The following is an 18,796-nucleotide window of genomic DNA, read 5'->3' as shown; positions in this document are numbered from 1 at the left end:
CCCCGACGTAGAACCAGACCCAGCACCAGACCCAGACCCAGACCTAGAACCAGACCTAGAACCAGACCTAGAACCAGACCCAGAACCAGACCCAGACCCAGACCCAGACCTAGAACCAGACCCAGAACCAGACCTAGAACCAGACCTAGAACCAGACCTAGACCCAGACCCAGACCTAGAACCAGACCTAGAACCAGAACCAGACCCAGACGTAGAACCAGACCCAGAACCAGACCCAGACCTAGAACCAGACCTAGAACCAGACCCAGACCTAGAACCAGACCTAGAACCAGACCTAGAACCAGACCTAGAACCAGACCTAGAACCAGACCCAGAACCAGACCCAGACCCAGACCTAGAACCAGACCCAGACCCAGACCTAGAACCAGACTTAGAACCAGACTGAGACCTAGAACCAGACCCAGACCCAGACCCTGACCTAGAACCAGACCCAGACCCAGAACCAGACTGAGACCTAGAACCAGAACCAGACCCAGACCCAGAACCAGACTGAGACCTAGAACCAGCACCAGACCCAGACCAAGAAGCAGACCTAGAACCAGACCCAGACCCAGACCTAGAACCAGACCCTGACCTAGAACCAGACCCAGACCCAGAACCAGTCCCAGACCTAGACCCAGAACCAGACCCCGACCTAGAACCAGACCCAGACCCAGACCTAGAACCAGACTGAGACCTAGAACCAGCACCAGACCCAGACCAAGAACCAGACCCAGAACCAAACCCAGACCCAGACCTAGAACCAGACCCAGACCCAGACCTAGAACCAGAACCAGACCCCGACGTAGAACCAGAACCAGACCCAGGCCTAGAACCAGACTGAGACCTAGACCTAGAACCACACCCAGACCTAGAACCAGACCTAGAACCAGACTGAGACCTAGAACCAGACCCAGACTGAGACCTAGAACCAGACCCAGACCCAGACCTAGAACCAGACCCAGACCCAGACCTAGAACCAGAACCAGACCCAGACCTAGAACCAGACCCAGACCTAGAACCAGAACCAGACCCAGACCCAAACCAAGAACCAGACCTACAACTCACACTACTCCACCGTGCTTGACATCTGGTGAGACCAAGAAGGTTGCTAGTTACAGCGGGTTGGCTAGTAACCTGAGGGTCGCTGGTTCGATCCCCGGCTCCTCCTGTGGGAGTGTGGAAGTGTCCCCGAGCGAGAAACCTCACCCTGACAAATCCTGACCAGCTGGCTGTCGCCCTGAGGGTTCGACTCTGCCGTTGGGGTGTGAATGGTTGAATGTGTCTGAGTGGGTGAATTTGTGTGTGAACAAATGTTAGTCGCTTAGGATTAAAAGCGCCTGCTAAACGCCCTAAACAAAATATAAATGCAATTTAAGATTCAAACAAACCAATCAGGTAAGTCTGTTAGAAAGTGGAGAGAGAACGTGGTATGTGTGGTGTGATTCAGAAGAATTAAGAACCACCTAGACTCCTGGTGTTTTAATAAGTGCTAGCCTGACCCTGACCCTGACCTGACCTGACCCTGACCTGACTCTGACCCTGACCCTGACCTTGTTTGTTCCAGGGGGGCGGGGTGTGTGTTCATCGAGATGCTGCAGGGGGCGCCAGCGTTCCCCGGCACCGACGATGTGATGGAACAGCTGAGGAAGATCTGGGCGGTGAGTCGATCATCACAGAGCTAGTTGTGTGTTAGCATCACACAACTGTGAAATCGTTAGCCTACAATGTTAGCAAAGGCACGGATGAAGGTTAAATACCCCCGCTGCTAGATAACGTTACTTTTATTGAGTCGTTGGCAGACTTTGGTCCAAAGGGTGAAGGTTAAATACAACCCCCGGTACTTAATGTTACTGTTATTGAGTCGTTGGCAGACTTTGGTCCCAGGCAACCTTGAGTTCAGAGAGCAGGTTTTGTTAAGGAGCAGGTCATTGCTCAAGGGCATACAGGTAGGGTGTGGACATTTTGGGAATCAACCCTCCCCAGCCTAGGTTACCCCCATAGTTATGACCCCAGGCAACACCATCCTGCTAATCAGTTCAGATCCTGCTCTACACTCTCGGTCGCTGAGGAGTTGACGGTTCGAATCCCAATTGACACTCACACTGCTGTGGTGCTCTCCTAGGTCCTCGGAGTCCCCACGGAGCAGAGCTGGCCGGGGGTGAGCCTGCTGCCCAATTACAGACCAGGTAACCTCCCTTAGCCCCGCCGAGTCATTCTGGCCAATCAGAGGGGTTGATTGATGAAGGACTGGTCTTTCGTAGGAGTTTAAAAAGTCAAACCAAAGGTATAACAGATTCTGTCTCCATGCGCCTCTTTTCATGAATAAGATGTTCATCCCAGCCTGCCAGTACGTACCTTTCCACCGCCACAAGGGGGCCTCGTTGGACCAAGTACTTGGGGGTTTTGCGAGTAAACGGTTGTAAATCATGATGAGGCCAAAGCAGCACTTGTTGGTCCAAAGAATGAAGGGTAAATATCGAGCAAGGTTTTAGGGAGGAAAATAGGTATACATTGGAAAAGATACAAGAACTTGGGCACTAAATTAATTTTAATACAATTTATTCGATCAGCAAGAGACAGTGGCAAGAGTGACCACTGGTGGGTGTCTAGGGACAGCCTGGCTAAAAGAGGGGAAAAGTTACATTTAAATAGTTCTGAATAGTTTTAGTTACACAGACACAGATATTTAAAGTTCTGCAGAGACGTTCTGAATGGTAACGTTGAGAGGGGATAGGCTGTGGCTGCCGCATTAACTGGCATAAGTTCACTTTTATGCAGATTTAGTTTATAACCTGAGATGCCCAAATTCTTTCAATACTGTTAGTACAAGGGGGATAGATTTATCTGGACTAGAGAGAAAGACCAAGAGGTCATCGGCGTACAGAGATACCCTTTGTTCTATGCCACCTCTTGAGATACCCAGCATCTGACTTGACCTGAGGTCTTCTGCTAGGGGTTCAATGGCAATAGCAAACAGTAATGAAGAGAGTGGACAGCCCTGTCGGGTACCACGTTCGAGAGAGAAATATTCAGAGTATTCATTATTTGTGCGGACACAGGCAAGAGGGTATGTATGGATGTATACAAAATTTTAATCCATGATATCAATATATAACCGAAGCCAAAACGTTTCAATGTGTAAAACAGGTAGGCAGGGCTTGACACTAACGCTTGCCAGGGGCAACTAAAAATAATATTTGGGCAAGTTGAAATGATTTCTGGTTGCCCGAAAGGGCAAGTGCATTTTTTAGGGTTTGTTCATGTATATTCATATATATTTAAAAGTTTCTAAAAACATTTTCTTCCGTAAAATCACACAAAATAGATATATTTGCAATTGATCAGCGCGCTGTCTTCTCTTCTCTCGGAGAGCGAGTTAACAGACACACAGCGCTACAGCGCAAACATAGCCCCGCCTCCTGTCACTCACTCGCATTGCGGTCTCTGGCAATGATTCGGCAGTGGCACTAGTCTCAACGCTCTGTGTGACGGTGTTAGCTAAAGGTTAGCCAATACAGCTAGCATCTCAAGTGGAGCGCCGCCGCGACCGGTTTAGGTAGAGAAGGTGGACAGAGTAGTGATGGAGGAGTGCAGTTTTGAAGTACTTTAGATTAAGGCAAATTACCAAGGAAAGCCAAAATGATCATTTAAAGTCATACGAAAATGCAAGAACACAGTTTGGGGTTTTATAACTGTGCACATGCACAGCAATAGCAATATTTTTCACGAAATTGAACCTGCACAAACTATATATTATATGAAAGCTGAGCCTCCACCAATTCTGACAATCAAAACCATATCATTCTGGGACTAAAACTCGCAAATAACAACTTAAGAAGAAACTTCCCCTTTTCTTTAAAAAAACAAAAATGAAATTTTACCTTTGTGATTTTTGTCCACAAAGTTGAATCTGATCTCATTAACACCATAAACAGAAATCCACTGGCCAAATTTTGCAACTTAACATGGTGTTTACAATAAATTACTTAGAGAAGTTTTCTTAGGAAAAAGGTAAATTGCCTGCCATCAGAACACATGTTCTTCAGCGCAATCTAGTGGCCATATGTGTATTTGCGAATGTTTGGCTTGGTGTCATTCGATTATATTTGCTCTGAACTTTAAATAGAGGTGTCAAGTGTCAAAATGGTAAGATGGTACCTGTTTGTGTCTCATAGTACGACAGTGATACCAACTGATTATGACCAACTGATAATTATTTCAGGTGGAAATGTAATCTTCCACTTATGCCGTAAAGTAGTATCCACATTGAATATTTCCCTTGCACAACAATCTTTCTATTGGCACCAAGGTGTAAAATTATAGCTGTAGTGTTAATGGATTTATAGGACACGGGATGTGATGTCTCCCCCTAGTGGTTAGGCGGGGGAGGTTGTAAACAGGCACTTGAATAAAGTCGTGCTTCAAGAGTACACGCGGGAAGCGTCTCTCTCCACTTATTTCCGAGTTACAACTACCTAACTCTACATGGTGTCAGAAGACTTCAGTTACTCAATTCGGGTGAACATGAGATTTGGTTTGGCCAAACTAACTGGAGAGAACTCACGTCCGTTTTAGTCAGTTTTGAGTTTTTAAGTTTTCAGCATAGCTAACGGTTGCGGTGGTTGGGAAGCTAAGATGGAGCGATTCCAGATCCTCCCGCCACCCTAGTTCGACTTCACAAAGCCAGAAGAGTGGCCCAAGTGGATTCGGAGGTTTGAGAGGTTTCGGATTGCAACGGGTCTGGAGCTACAGTCGGATGAGAACCAGGTGAACACTTTAATCTATACTATGGGGGATGACGCGGAAGACATTGTCACTTCACTTCGTATGACGGGGAAAGAAGCAAGCGAGTACATCACTGTGAAGCAGAAGCTAGAGGGACATTTCGTGGTGAGGAGAAATGTTATTTTTGAGCGTGCCAAATTCAACCAGAGACAGCAGGAACAGGGGGAGACGGTGGGCAGTTTTATCACTTCACTCCACTGCTTGTCAGAGCACTGCGGCTATGGGCAGCTGCATGACGAAATGATTCGGGACAGACTGGTTGTGGGCTTGCGCGATAAAAATCTGTCGGAGAAACTTCAGTTGGACTCGGAGCTGACGCTGGAGAGGTCGGTGACGCGCGCGCGTCAGAGCGACAGAGTGAAAAAGCAACAGGACCTGTTGAAGAGTAACTTCAAGGCAGATACCACGGACGTGGACAGTGTTCAAACAAAAAACAAGTTTGACATAGGCAGAGGGAGACAGCAGAAAATGCAGGTTAGAACAAATGACAGAAGCAGTTATCACACACAGCCAGGTAACCAGACGCGGTGCATGTGGTGTGGTAGAACGCCAGCACACAGCAAAAATCAGTGCCCAGCTAGAGATGTAGCATGTAACCAGTGCCAGAAAAAAGGTCACTATGCAAAGGTGTGCAGATCAGGGGTTCTCAACGAAGTAAACACAGCTGAGTCAGATGAGGAGGGAATCGCTTTCCTAGGCACAGTCAGCTCAGAGGGTGAACCCTGGCTGATCAACCTTAATGTGAATGAGCACACAGCAGTATTCAAGATAGATACGGGGGCTGATGTGACAGTGTTATCTGAAGATGATTTTAAGAAGGGGCAGTTTCCAGAGCTAGAGAGCGCAAAGAAAGTGCTGCAAGGTCCAGGTCAGACGCCCATCACGGTGAGGGGAAAATTCACGGCTACCATAGGGACGGACAGTAAAAACACTACGCAGGAAGTGTATGTAGACCCAGGTCTGAAGTTTAACCTGCTGGGACGTCCAGCTATTCAGGCACTTGGGCTAGTGGCTAGAGTAGACACAGTGGCACTGGATTCAGTCGAGAGAGTCAAGGAGCAGTTCCCCAAACTGTTCAAAGGGCTAGGCAAGATGGAGGGGGAATACAAGATAGAGCTTAAAACAGACGCCAAACCATTCTCCATATCAACCCCACGTCGAATCCCGCTGCCTCTCATGTCTAAGGTGAAGATGGAACTCTCACGTATGGAAGCGATAGGGGTGATATCAAGGGTTGAACAACCCACAGACTGGTGCGCCGGAATGGTCACTGTGCCGAAGCCAGGCAAGGATGAGGTGCGCATCTGTGTTGATCTGACGAAATTGAATGAGTCCATCAAGAGAGAGAGACACATGCTCCCATCAGTCGAACACACACTTGGACAGCTAGAGGGCGCCAAAGTATTTTCAAAAATCGATGCTAACTCAGGGTTTTGGCAAATTCCCCTTGCCAAGGAGTCCGCCCTCCTCACAACATTCCCTACTCCCTTCGGGAGGTTTTGCTTTAATCGCCTCTGCTTTGGCATATCCTCTGCACCTGAACATTATCAGAAAAGAATGTCCCAGATACTGGAGGGACTTGACGGCGTCCTGTGACAGATGGACGACGTGCTTGTGTACGGAGACACACGACTGTTGGCGGTTTTGGGGAGGCTGCAGGAGGCAGGCGTCACACTGAGAGGTGAGAAATGTGAATTCTCAAAAAGCCAACTTAAATTTCTCGGACAGATCATAGATGCAGTCGGCGTGAGAGCAGATCCTAACAAAGTGAGAGCATTGACAGACATGCTCTCACCGGAGGAGGAGCCGGACGATGTGAGACGATTCCTCAGAATGGTGAATCACCTGGGGAAGTACTTACCCCATCTAGCAGAGAAGACACAGCCACTCCGGGACCTGTTGAAGAAGCAAAACATGTTTCAGTGGGGGCATGATCAACAAAGAGCATTCAATAACATCAAAGAGGAGCTGAGCTCACCACCAGGGCTGGCGCTCTACAACGCAAAGGTAGAGACGGTTGTCTCAGCTGACGCGTCATCGTTTGGCCTAGGAGCTGTGCTACTCCAGAGACAGGAGGAGGGCCACCTCAAGCCAGTCGCATATAGCTCAAGATCACTCACGGACACTGAGAAAAGGTACGCCCAGATTGAGAAAGAGGCCTTAGCGATCACATGGGCGTGCGAGCGTTTCTCAGACTTTCTGGTGGGCATCAGGTTCCATGTGGAAACAGACCACAAGCCTCTGGTTCCGTTACTGGGTTCAAGGAGCCTGGATGAGCTCCCCCCACGCATTCAAAGGCTCAGAATGCGGCTGATGGCTTTCTGCTACTCCATCTCCCATGTGGCCGGCAAGAAGTTGGCCACGGCAGATGTGCTGTCAAGGGCGCCGTTGAGGGACAGGGGGCAGCCGGAGCAGGAGAAAGAAGTCAACCTGTATGTCAACATGGTCATGTCAACCCTCCCGGCTACGGAAAAGAGGCTACAAGAAATAAGGGAACACTAAGAACGTGATGAAATACTGAGCCAAGTGAAAGCGTACTGTAATGAGGGCTGGCCAGACAAATCCACAATAGACAAAGCTTACCTACCATACACTCAGGTCCAGGAGGAACTATCAGTGGAGAACGGCTTACTACTAAAAGGAAGTAGGCTAGTTATTCCCAAGCCACTACAGACAGACATACTTCAGAAACTGCACGCAGGACACCAAGGCATAGTAAAGTGTCGTGAAAGAGCCAAACAATCTGTCTGGTGGCCGGGACTGTGTACACAGCTTCAGAAAGTGGTCGAGGGCTGTGACACATGTGCAAAGGAAAGAGTCAACCGCAGAGAGCCACTGCTTGCTACAAAGTTTCCTGATAGACCATGGGCAAAGGTGGGTGCTGACTTGTTTCAGTGGAATGATAACCAGTACCTATTGGTGATAGATTATTTTTCCCGTTTCATTGAAGTAGCTAAACTGACATCAACAACCTCAGTAGCAGTAGTGGAACATTGCAAGTCCATCTTCGCCAGGCATGGCATACCGTCTGAAGTCAGGACAGACAATGGTCCCCAGTTTGCGTCTGAATACTTCACTAGGTTCGCTACACAGTGGGGGTTCACACACACAACGTCCAGCCCCAGATACGCTCAGAGCAATGGAGAGGCGGAACGCGCTGTGCGTACAGTTAAAGACCTCCTCCAGAAGGAAAAAGACCCTTATTTAGCCCTCATGGCTTACAGAGCCACCCCACTCGCCAATGGATACAGTCCAGCACAGCTGTTAATGGGCCGGCAGCTCAGAACAACAGTTCCGGTCACTCTGTCCTCTCTGAACCCTGGCTGGACTGACATAACCAAACTCAAAAAGGAGGAGCAGAAGAAGCGTCAGAGATTGAGTTGGAACTTTAACAAAAGACACAGAGCTCAACATCTCCCAAGTCTGACACCAGGCGACCATGTCTGGGTAAAGGATACGAAGGAGAAGGGGACAGTGATAAGACAGGCGGAAGCACCAAGGTCATACGTCATAGACACTCCCAGAGGGGTCCTGCGCCGCAATCGAAATCACCTCGTCACTACTCCAGTGGCGCCAGCAGCGCAGACCATCCTACCAGAGCCGGAGCAACCCACTGGTCAGCCAGTGACTCCAGATCAAACAGGGCGGGGCCCAGTTCAGCCAGGCAGTCCTGAGCGTCCCGCACGCTACCCTGCAAGAGAGAGACAAACCCCAGGGTACCTGAAGGACTTTGTGGTTAAATAGCAGGTACCCCGGGTAAGACTGGGTGGTTTCTACGGGGCAGAATAAATCCCCACACTCAGTAGGAGGTTTGGGCAGTCTACCCCACCTTCTTAGTTCAGTTTTGCCAATAAATGTTCATATGCTTATTGTTCATGAAACATAGTCTGTTTAATAACTTTTCAGGAATGTTCGAGACTGGGAACAGTTAATCTTTTCAATATAGTCTGTTACAGTACAGTGTTGTTAGTCAGATATCAGTACCACTGATCTTAGAAAGGGGGATGTCGTGTTAATGGATTTATAGGACACGGGATGTGATGTCTCCTCCTAGTGGTTAGGCGGGGGAGGTTGTAAACAGGCACTTGAATAAAGTCGTACTTCAAGAGTACACGCAGGAAGCCTCTCTCTCCACTTATTTCCGAGTTACAACTACCTAACTCTACAATAGCCCTAGCAGTTTTGGAGATACACTCTATTTACTTTGGATACGTTCATTTCTGAAAAAAACTGTTTTCCCCTGGTATCGAAAATGGTATAGAATATCAAATTTTTTCCAGGTATACTATCGAAGTTAGAAAATCCAGTATCATGACAACACTACTATAACCGCAATTGTGATTATTTAGTTAGACTTACAAGAAACGTGAAAGTTAAAAAATACATATCTTTGCTACTACCTTTGACATTTAGTTATTTACATACATTGCATAAAATCCAGATAAAAGCATGCAGGTCTACATATAACTGGGTGATAGCTTTAATAGGTTGCAACGGTGGACTGAAATCACTTCATGGCACGATGTGACCATTTGGTAAATAAGTAAACAAAGAAGAAGTTTGTTATTCTTTTAAACACGTACTATGTGGAAGCTTATATTTAGCTTCAGTCTGAGCTAGGATGAGTTTTCTGAGTTCGCCAAAATTAGGCCAGGCAAAAAGAGGCCCGTTCACGATTCTGATTTTAATTTGGGCAAGTGAACATTACATTCGGCAAGTCGAACATAACCTGTACTTGCCCGATGGGCAAGTGCTTTTGAAACCTTAGTGTCAACCCCTGGGTAGGGCCACTCCACACGGTCAAATGCCTTTTCGGCATCCATTGAAATTATAAGTTCAGGGTTGTCAGAGATTGTGGGTGAACACAGAATATGTATGAAAGGAATGTCTGTTCTTTACAAACCCTGTTTGGTCTTCGAAGATGATAGTTGGAAGGACACGCTCGAGCCGTCTAGCCAGCATTTTAGCTAATATTTTTACATCTGCAAAAAGCAGAGAGACAGGGCAATAATTAGTACAGGACAGTGGGTCCTTATCCTTTTTCAATACAAGAGAAATAGTAGCCTGACGTAACGTGAGAGGGAGTGAGACACTTTGTAGTGATTCATTAAACATGTTGAGTAGCAGTGGAGACAGTGTATCTGCAAATGTTTTAAAAAATTCGGCAGGGAAACCGTCAGGGCAAGGGCATTAGCCAGTCTGCATAAACATTAAAGCACTCCTAAGTTTGTTTATTGTAAATGGTACATCCAGACTAGATGCCACTTCAGAGTTGATATTTTAGTGGATATTTTAGGGACTAAAAAAGTGGTCCTACTGTGTTTCGTTATCTCGGCACTCAGAAGAGTAGAATGAAGCATAAAAATCTCTGAACTGATTGAACTGATCAATTGAGGGTTAATGGTTGTTCCAATATGTGTGTTAATCTGGGCAATGTGCATTGATGAGTAGGACTGGCAAATTTGGTGAGCAAGCAATTAAATTGGTTTATCTCCAAACTCATAGAAATTATGGCGTGTTTCTAGCAGGGACTCTGCTGTTTCATTGGAGACCAGAATGTCATAATCTGCCTTATTTGTGAGTAATTCTTTGAAAAGATCAGCATTAGGTGTGTCTAAACATTTTGACTGCAGCTCTGCTATATCTTTGGAGAGAGAGACTTTCTGTGCCATAGCAAGCTTTCTCTGATAGGCAGAGTAAGATATTATTTCTCCTCTTAAGTAAGCTTTACATGACTCCCATATGGCTGCTGCTGATAAACCCGGAATAACATTGGTAGATATGAAAAGAGCAATACGTCGATCAATACGTTAATTGTGCTAATAAAGTTGGTGTCAGCAAGTAACAACGAATTAAAGCGCCAGTGGCAGCGGGAAAAAGATCTGCCTGGGAAGGAGACATCCATGACGACGGTTGCATGGTCTGAAATTACAATTGGATTGTAAGACAATTACGTGACAGAGGAGAGGAGTTTATTATCAATGAGAAAGAAGTCTATTCGTGAGAACGTGCCATGAACAGGAGAGAAAAAGGAGAACTGCTTGGTGCTAGGATTAAAAAAGCGCCAGGTGTCTGAGACGGCATACTGTTCCATGACAAGCTGGATTGCTTTGGATGATTTAGATGGAGCATGAGGCCTGTTAGATGAGCGATCAAGCAAGGGGTCAAGACAGCAGTTGAAGTCACCACCAAGGATAAGCTGATGAGAGTTTTGGTAAGGAAGAGAGAAAAATAACTTCTTAAAAAAGTTCTCATTATCCCAATTTGGGCCATACACATTTGCCAACACCAAATTATTCGTTCCAATTTTACCTGTAACAATTATAAAACGTCCATTAGGGTCTGAAATGACATTGGGAAGGGGATTGATTTATGAATGAGAATTGCCGCCCTACGTGCCTTGCTTAAAAATGAGGAGTGATAAAGTTGGCCCACCCAACCTCTGTGAAGTTTAGCATGATCTAATGGCTTAAGGTGTGTCTCTTGTAAAAAAGCTATTTTAGTGTTAAGAGATTTAGGATGGTTAATCACTTTGTTGCGCTTGACAGGAGAGTTCAGGCCTTTAACATTCGAACTAGTGAATCGAACAGCACCAATCGGTGCAGATAAGGAGAATGTACTAGCCATCAAATGATGGTAATGACGGTGTGAGCCGAAAAGTAGCCTCTATGAATGTCCCCGCCCATCCCCACCCACAACTCAGCGCCAGAGAGGGAATAAAGCACCTGTCTGGGTCCAACACTGTGATTTAGAGCAGTAGCACAAAAATAAGAGGAAAATACACTAACAAACAAAATTTTAAAAACTGTATCAAAAACACACCCTTCTCCCCCCAAGCATCCCGCCCCCCCACTCCAAACCCCGTCACTGCTGCAAGACCCAGCAGTAACGTCAAACTCACTGATTCACTGATCAGCATCTTTTGATACTTCCTAAATCTATCCCGCTCAACCAACGACGACTTAATAAACTTCAAGAGAAATATTACTTCTCAAAAACCTCAAGAGGAACATAAACTAGTGCAATAGGCATTTGCAGACATTATTTTGAACACATGTCTATTGAAAATGCAATGAAACACTGGAACATGAATATCTAACGTTTAAACAAACCATAGGCTACTATATATGTGAAGAAGGTGTCTGCAAACGACTCCAAATTACCAGCATGACATTGAGCTGCACCCAGCGCAAGCGCATAATATTATAATGAAAGAACCATAAAATGGTAAGAGCTCACCTCGCCTTCAAGCACAAATAATAGGCATCAACAATAACGTTCGTTTTGCATAGGGTTGAATATGGGTTCACTGGCTTACGTTCAAGTTCTGGACAAACTTGTCAGCCTCCAAAACAGACTTGATCCATGTCTTCTCGCCGTTGAGGAGGGAGATACGGAGCTTGGCAGCATACACGGGAGCCGGTTTGTATCCGCGCTTGTAAAGTTCCGCCATGGAGCTTTTGTAATCTGCTCTTTGCTTCAAAACGTCACTGCTGTAGTCTTCGTAGAGTCGGATCTTGTGCTCCTTGTAGATCAAATCACCTCGCCTGCGAGCAGGTCCTTAACTTGAAAGCGGTGGAGGCGTAGGATGACAGGCCGCGGCTAATCTCCTGTAGCAGGCTTGGGTGCAAGGCTCCGATGGGCACGATCGAGCTCAGGTGGTGAAGGGAGGACCTCCATACCAAAGACATCAACAAGTAGTTTGGAAAAGAACGCAGTTGGTCGTGGCCCTTCAAGCGATTCAGGTAGGCCGATAATTGTAATGTTTTGGCGCCTGCTGCGCCCCTCCAGGTCGGCTACCTTCGCTTTCAGCAGCACGTTATCTTCTTGGAGGGTAGAACATGCGGTTTCTAGTTGCTGAAGGTCCACCTCATTAGAGTTGTCTTCCAAAGAGCTGATCCGCTGCCCATGTTCTGTAACAGTGCAAGTCGTCCAGTGTCATTGTCAAACCCTCGAAAGATGACTTAAAGTCGGCAGATATTGATTTCCTCTGCTCATCTAATAAAGAGCTAATTTCTGTTAATGTAACGCTAGCAAACGATGAAGAGGCCTCTTTATCCTGCTTGCCCTTTGCTTTAGACATTGTCGTGGTTTAATAATGGTTAACACACTAACACTAGACGTTTGAAAACAAAAATACCTGAAAAAGAGTGGTTTAAAAAGTAAACTAAAAGTTCAGTCGTGGTAGCGAGCTGCCTGCGTGTCTACTCCGCACCCCAATACCGGAAGTCTTCCATAACTTCTCTGACAAGGAAAAAACATTAAGGTGGGCAATGAAACACGAACTGAAACACTGCAGTGTGACTTTGAGAGTGTACCAAGACATGAGTGCTAACCTGGCCAAAAAGAGAGCTACTTTTAATGGCATCAAATAGATGTACAAAAAAGGCATCCGCTTCGGACTGTTATACCCGGCACGTCTGCGCGTCACCTTTGATGGAGAATCTTTCTACTTCGACACCCCTGAAGAAGCGAAGACCTTTCACGAATGGCGCATAGCAGGCTAATTTGGATAAGACACTGTAAGAGCTGAATTGTGTGAGCAGGTGCGCAGAAATGCGCACCCACACTTCTCGTGTCCCGATGCAGACATTGGTAACACTAATTGTTAATGAGGCGGCTACTCATCTTCAGTGGCGTGGCGTGGGGATTTTTTTTGAGGAAGCCAAGTGAGGCCAAGCCTTTAGAGAAAATAGTACGTTTCAGCTTGGATGTAGTTAATGCAACTACAACAGCTATTTGAGCGCCTGGTCATTTACCAGGACTTACACACACCGGTAATCTGACCGACATGACACACGCTCTCTCTCTCTCTCTCTCTCTCTCCCCTGCGCTCTCTCACTCTCGTGCTCACTCTCCCTCGCACACACACACACACACACACACACACACACACACACACACACACACACACACACAGTCCTCCTAAACATCTCACTAAATTATACATTTTATTATAAATACAACCCCTCCCCGACCGAAATGCACAAGCCGCTAAATGGTCAAAGAATCGACAGCGCGGTTGTCGGCTATTTCAAGTTTCATGTTCACGTGTAACACGACTCACACAATCACAGTATTTGATATACATCCTTTTCGTAAAACTAGGCCAAAATCAATGTTAACTATTCAACACTACTTAAAAGACAACACCAAGACAACCCAGAACAAGCACATTTTCTGCATCATGCACGAGTTTGAAGCTAGACTCGGAATGGGTACATTCGTTTTGTGACACCGGGCAATACTTTCTTTCTTGAAAGCGTCTTACTGACTGTAGCGTCTTATGGGGAAAGAAGCAACGGTGATTGACCATACTAAACACCTTATCCATACTATGGGTCTGTGAATTGCTAATGAAATCAAATGTATTTATTAAGCACATTTAATACGGTGTGCAATTATTTATTTATGTTTTTGTTATAATGGCCGTTTTTATTTGTATGCCCACCGTTATTATTATTTTTTACTGCCGTTTATGAAATAAATATGAACTAATGCCACAATTATTCATGTCTGCGATCATCACAGAGTCCACAAGCAACGCAGGTCGCAATCAACGATCAATCAATCTAGCCCACTGTCGAATTCTGCGCCCACACTGTAAATGCAGGGAAAATGAGGCAAACCCAAACCAAATGTTTTCATGTCATTTATCGTCCTCATATCTGTATTTGCACACAATTATTCATGTCTGCAATCATCACAGAGTCCACAAGCAGCAGGTCGCAATCCCCGATGGGTCACAATTCATGACAGCACACAATTATTCATGTCTGCGACAGTGGTTAAATGGGGCTGGGGAACGACCCCATTTAAGTTTTAAATTAATTAATTTGCCTTGTAGAATTCAGCAAGATTAAAAGTGCAAATACATCAACAAAATTCATATAAATGGGCAACCTTGTGTGGTTGTTCAAGACACACTGAAGGCATGATGCCACCATAGGTTTGCAGAGAACTATATACATTATGCACACTGAAGGCATGATGCCACCATAGGTTTGCAGAGAACTATATACAATATGCACACTAAAGGCATGATGCCACCATAGGTTTGCAGAGAACGATATACAATATGCACACTGAAGGCATGATGCCACCATAGGTTTGCAGAGAACTATATACAATATGCACACTGAAGGCATGATGCCACCATAGGTTTGCAGAGAACTATATACAATACAACTATATACAATATGCACACTTGAAAGGGGTGTGGTGGTTGGTGGGGGTTGTGAGGGCCGCTGAAACCCCAGTGTCCATCCTCAAAAAAAAAAAAAATAACGGTGGGCATACAAATAAAAACGGTGGGCATTATAACAAAAACATAAATAAATAATTGCACACTGTATTAAATGTGCTTAATAAATACATTTGATTTCATTAGCATTTCACAGACCCATAGTATGGATAAGGTGTTTAGTACGGTCAATCACCGTTGCTTCTTTCCCCATAAGTTCAGGAAACATTAGAGCCGCAACGGGAGAAGGTGTGTATTTTACTCACCCTATTTGTAGAGGAAGGCCATTCTCCGGTCTTTCATGGTGGCGAAGTGGTCCATAACTTTGTCATAGAAATTCCCTTTGGCCTTCAGGTCCTCCACAACTACTGAGTCAATGGAAATCTTCACTAGGTTCACAAGTCTGTCCTGTCCACATGTGTTCCTCAGGTATGTTTTGATCCTTTTCAGACAGGAAAACGAGCGCTCTGCTGATGTGCTGGTGGCTGGTATTGTGAGCATGAGCTGCAGCAGTTTGTAGATCTCGGAGAGTGTGCCCTGTAGGTCATCCTCAATAAGGAGCTGTAGCAAGTCTCCAGGTGGCTTGTGAAACAACGTGTTGTTGTACAGCGTGTGCAGCTCATTCCTCAACCTCCGCTCGTCAAAGAAGGGATACGTCTTCAGCAACTGAGCAAGTTCACTGGTGGGAAATGAAGCAGGCTTGCTGAAAGACGCAAAGGATGTGTGCTCCAGTACGCGGAAAAAGCTCAGGTGCTCCATATCGGCAAACCTCTGGGTCATGTGCAATACTATGCCATCCACAATCTGGAAGTACAGACGTCTGTAAGATGCCACAGCGTCCTCCTCTCCTTCTCGGCGCTACTCGTTGAAACCCTGCTCTAGGTCATCCCAGCCGCGACGACGACGAAAACGTCGGGACACTGGTTCTCCGACTGCCTGGACTGCTTCATCATAAATGCCAGTAAACGTCTCATCTGTTCGTGTTGCTTTGAGAGCACTGATCGTGCTCTTGATGCGATCCTGGCATTTTTTGATGTCCATCGTCTTGCTCTGCAGTACTTGGAAGAGTGGTTCTGTGAGGCCGAAAATTGACTGAAAGACCCCGAGCAGTAAGGTGAAGTCAAAATCCTCCAGTTTTTTCTTCAAGGCCGAGCTCTGTGCAACAGTCTCCTTGTCCCATCCGGGCTCTGTGGTCATCTTGTCAAAGGCCACACATAACGATGTGCGGCCTTCATGAATGGCATGTACCGCGCGGCTTTTAAAGTTCCACCTCACAGCGGAGCCCCCTGGTACACGCACAGCGGCAGCCTGATCCACTTCACACAGTAATGCTGATCGCTTACATGAACGTGAGAAAAAATTGTGAAAGGCATCCAGATCGGCAAAGAACAGTTTGGCTGCTTGGACTATTTGTGGTTATTTGTGCCTTGTGCTAAAACCAAATTTAGCTTGTGCGCATAACAATGGATGAATAGCGCATTGGGGCAGTGTTGTTTCACCAAAGCCTGCACGCCACCGTGTTGTCCACTCATGCAGCTCGCTCCATCGTACGTCTGACAAATTAGTTTTTCAGTTGGACCGTAGTTATCGATGGCTCTCATCACAACTGATGTTATGGCTTTTGCATCTCTTTCTTTGCTGACATCGAAAAAGCCCAAAAAACGCTCACACACACTGCCTTTCTCATTAACATATCTGATGATGACAGTGAGTTGGCACTTGTTTGATATGTCGGACGTGTTATTTCTGTATCAGTCTCATCCTGGGTGACTCGAGCTATGCTTTCGATTATCTCATTCTGTATGGTGTTAGACATACCGCTGAAGACTGTTGACGATCCCAAGTGCTCTGCAAGCGTAGTGTCAAACTCCGCAAACGCATTAACTAACTCCACAAAATTGCCCCGGTTTGCGCTGCCAGCGGCCTCATTGTGTCCACGGAAAGCTTGTTCTTGGCGAGCAAGGTACAAGGCTGTTACAATAAGTCTCCTCAAAATATCACGATTCTTTGTAACCTGTTCATTGTGCTTCTTTACGCTGATGCTTCTTGCCAAATCCAGAGCCTCATCAATCCTGACACGTCCAAACAGTGCCAGTTTCACAGCGCAGTCGATGTGGCTTTTGGATTTTCCATGCCTCTCGATTGCGCGGGACAAGTTGGCAAGGTCAACGAATCCTGTAGTGACCCAGGGATTGTTGAGTGAGCACGAATTCCTATCAAAAAGAATACACGGCCAGCAAAATAGTCGCTGGAGTTTGTTGCTGCCAGCTAGCCACTCCGTTCGAGTATAATTCGCTTCATTTAACGTCCGAAAGCCTTGCTTTCTCTCCAATCGCAGTTTCAGCATCGGTGTTGGCCTACCATCTGATTTTATTTGGAGTCGCTGCTGTTGTGGTAGATTCGCAAAATTATTTTTAAGCAAATAATCTATTAAATCTACATCTCCACCCTCCATAACTGCATTTGCAATGCTAACTAGGCTACTCAAAAATGAGAACAATTCAAACATGCAAATTTCGCGCTATTTGTTTTTTCGGTGACGTTGATAATGATGCTTTGATTTGATTGGTGTGAGGCCAAGGGCCGAGTGGCTTCCCTTGGGACCCTCCTGACACCCTCCCGACCAATCAGAGGAGGGCACTGTCATTACGGTAGCCTCACCTGATTGGTCAATTCTTTCTTTTTTTTTCTACAAGGGATGCCAGCTCGGGCTGGCTTCCTCGCAGCGTACAGTGTTGTGTTTCGCCGCGTCTTCAGTATATAACAGGGGCGCCGTATCGCGCATTGGTCAATGAGAGGAGGAAATGGGGAAGAAATGACAGCAACACAGCACAAAATAATTAACGAAACTGTTAATATAAATGTGTTTATTGGATGACAACTACAGCCTAAAAAAACAGGGAAGCCTGGCTTCCCTTGGCCTCCGGGAGAAAATGCCACTGCTCATCTTTAATCACGTGTGGCTCAGATGTAAGCTTTGATACAGTTGATTTGTACTTGTTGTGAGAAATTATACACTACATTCTAATATAGGATTTGAATATGTTGGGTGTGTTTTCCCAAAGTAGGAGAAGTATAGAAAATGCCACTCAGGGGACAAGATAAGGGAATCCTGCGGCTAGCCCCTGTTAAGGCCGATTCATACCTCCGGATCCGGACAAAATTCCTCCGTCCGTACCAAACGTTGTCTCCGGGACTACCCTTCATACCTCCGTCCGGTTTCAGCGTTGTTATGGATGTTACGCAATGCATCCTCTAGAGCAGTGGTTCCCAAACTTTTTGTGCCCAAGGCACACCAAAGGACAAATAAAAATTTCAAGGCACACCTATTGTGCAAAATAGCCTTATAACACGTGTTATCACTAATATCATCTGTTTATCTGTTAAGTTTATAATTATTTACTAATGCCAAATAAGATGTGACAAAGACAACTATTCTACTCATGAAATATTTATTAACAAAATACTTCACAAAAATATTTTAACTTTATCAAATTGGGCTTAATCAGAACTGTCCATGAGAAAGCTGCATGGTCCTGAATCTGACCCACAAATTACAACTGTAACATTTAGAATCAGGCTTTTTTTGTAAATATTCTGCCTACTAACTATCAGTGGGACACATGTGCCTGTCGGGGCGCACAGATTTTTTTAATCCTTGGTGGCACGGAGGAGAGGGCCACTCGCAAGTCCTGCTCAACAGAGAGCCGTGACCTGGTCTTGTTCTTCGTGTAAACAAGAGTGGAGAACGCCAACTCACACAGG

The 18,796-nt window shown here is 45.8% G+C and overlaps 1 protein-coding gene across 1 annotated transcript in view; it reads left to right on the top strand.

Annotated features, from left to right (window-relative positions):
• Positions 1-2,203, top strand: part of cdk15 (cyclin-dependent kinase 15) — a gene marked incomplete at both ends in the record, with an annotated part of 6,636 nt that extends 4,433 nt beyond the window's left edge. Inside the window, 2 exons of the mRNA XM_079738202.1 lie at positions 1,568-1,661; positions 2,126-2,203. Coding sequence (XP_079594328.1) covers positions 1,568-1,661; positions 2,126-2,203 — 172 coding nt within the window. The remainder of the gene's footprint in view (positions 1-1,567; positions 1,662-2,125) is intronic.
• Positions 2,204-18,796: the final 16,593 nt, after the last annotated feature.

This window comes from Pollachius pollachius, assembly GCF_949987615.1.
Source record: "Pollachius pollachius genome assembly, chromosome: 6".
NCBI classification, from domain to species: Eukaryota; Metazoa; Chordata; class Actinopteri; order Gadiformes; family Gadidae; genus Pollachius; species Pollachius pollachius.
This window is presented reverse-complemented; position numbering and strand designations above follow the sequence as displayed.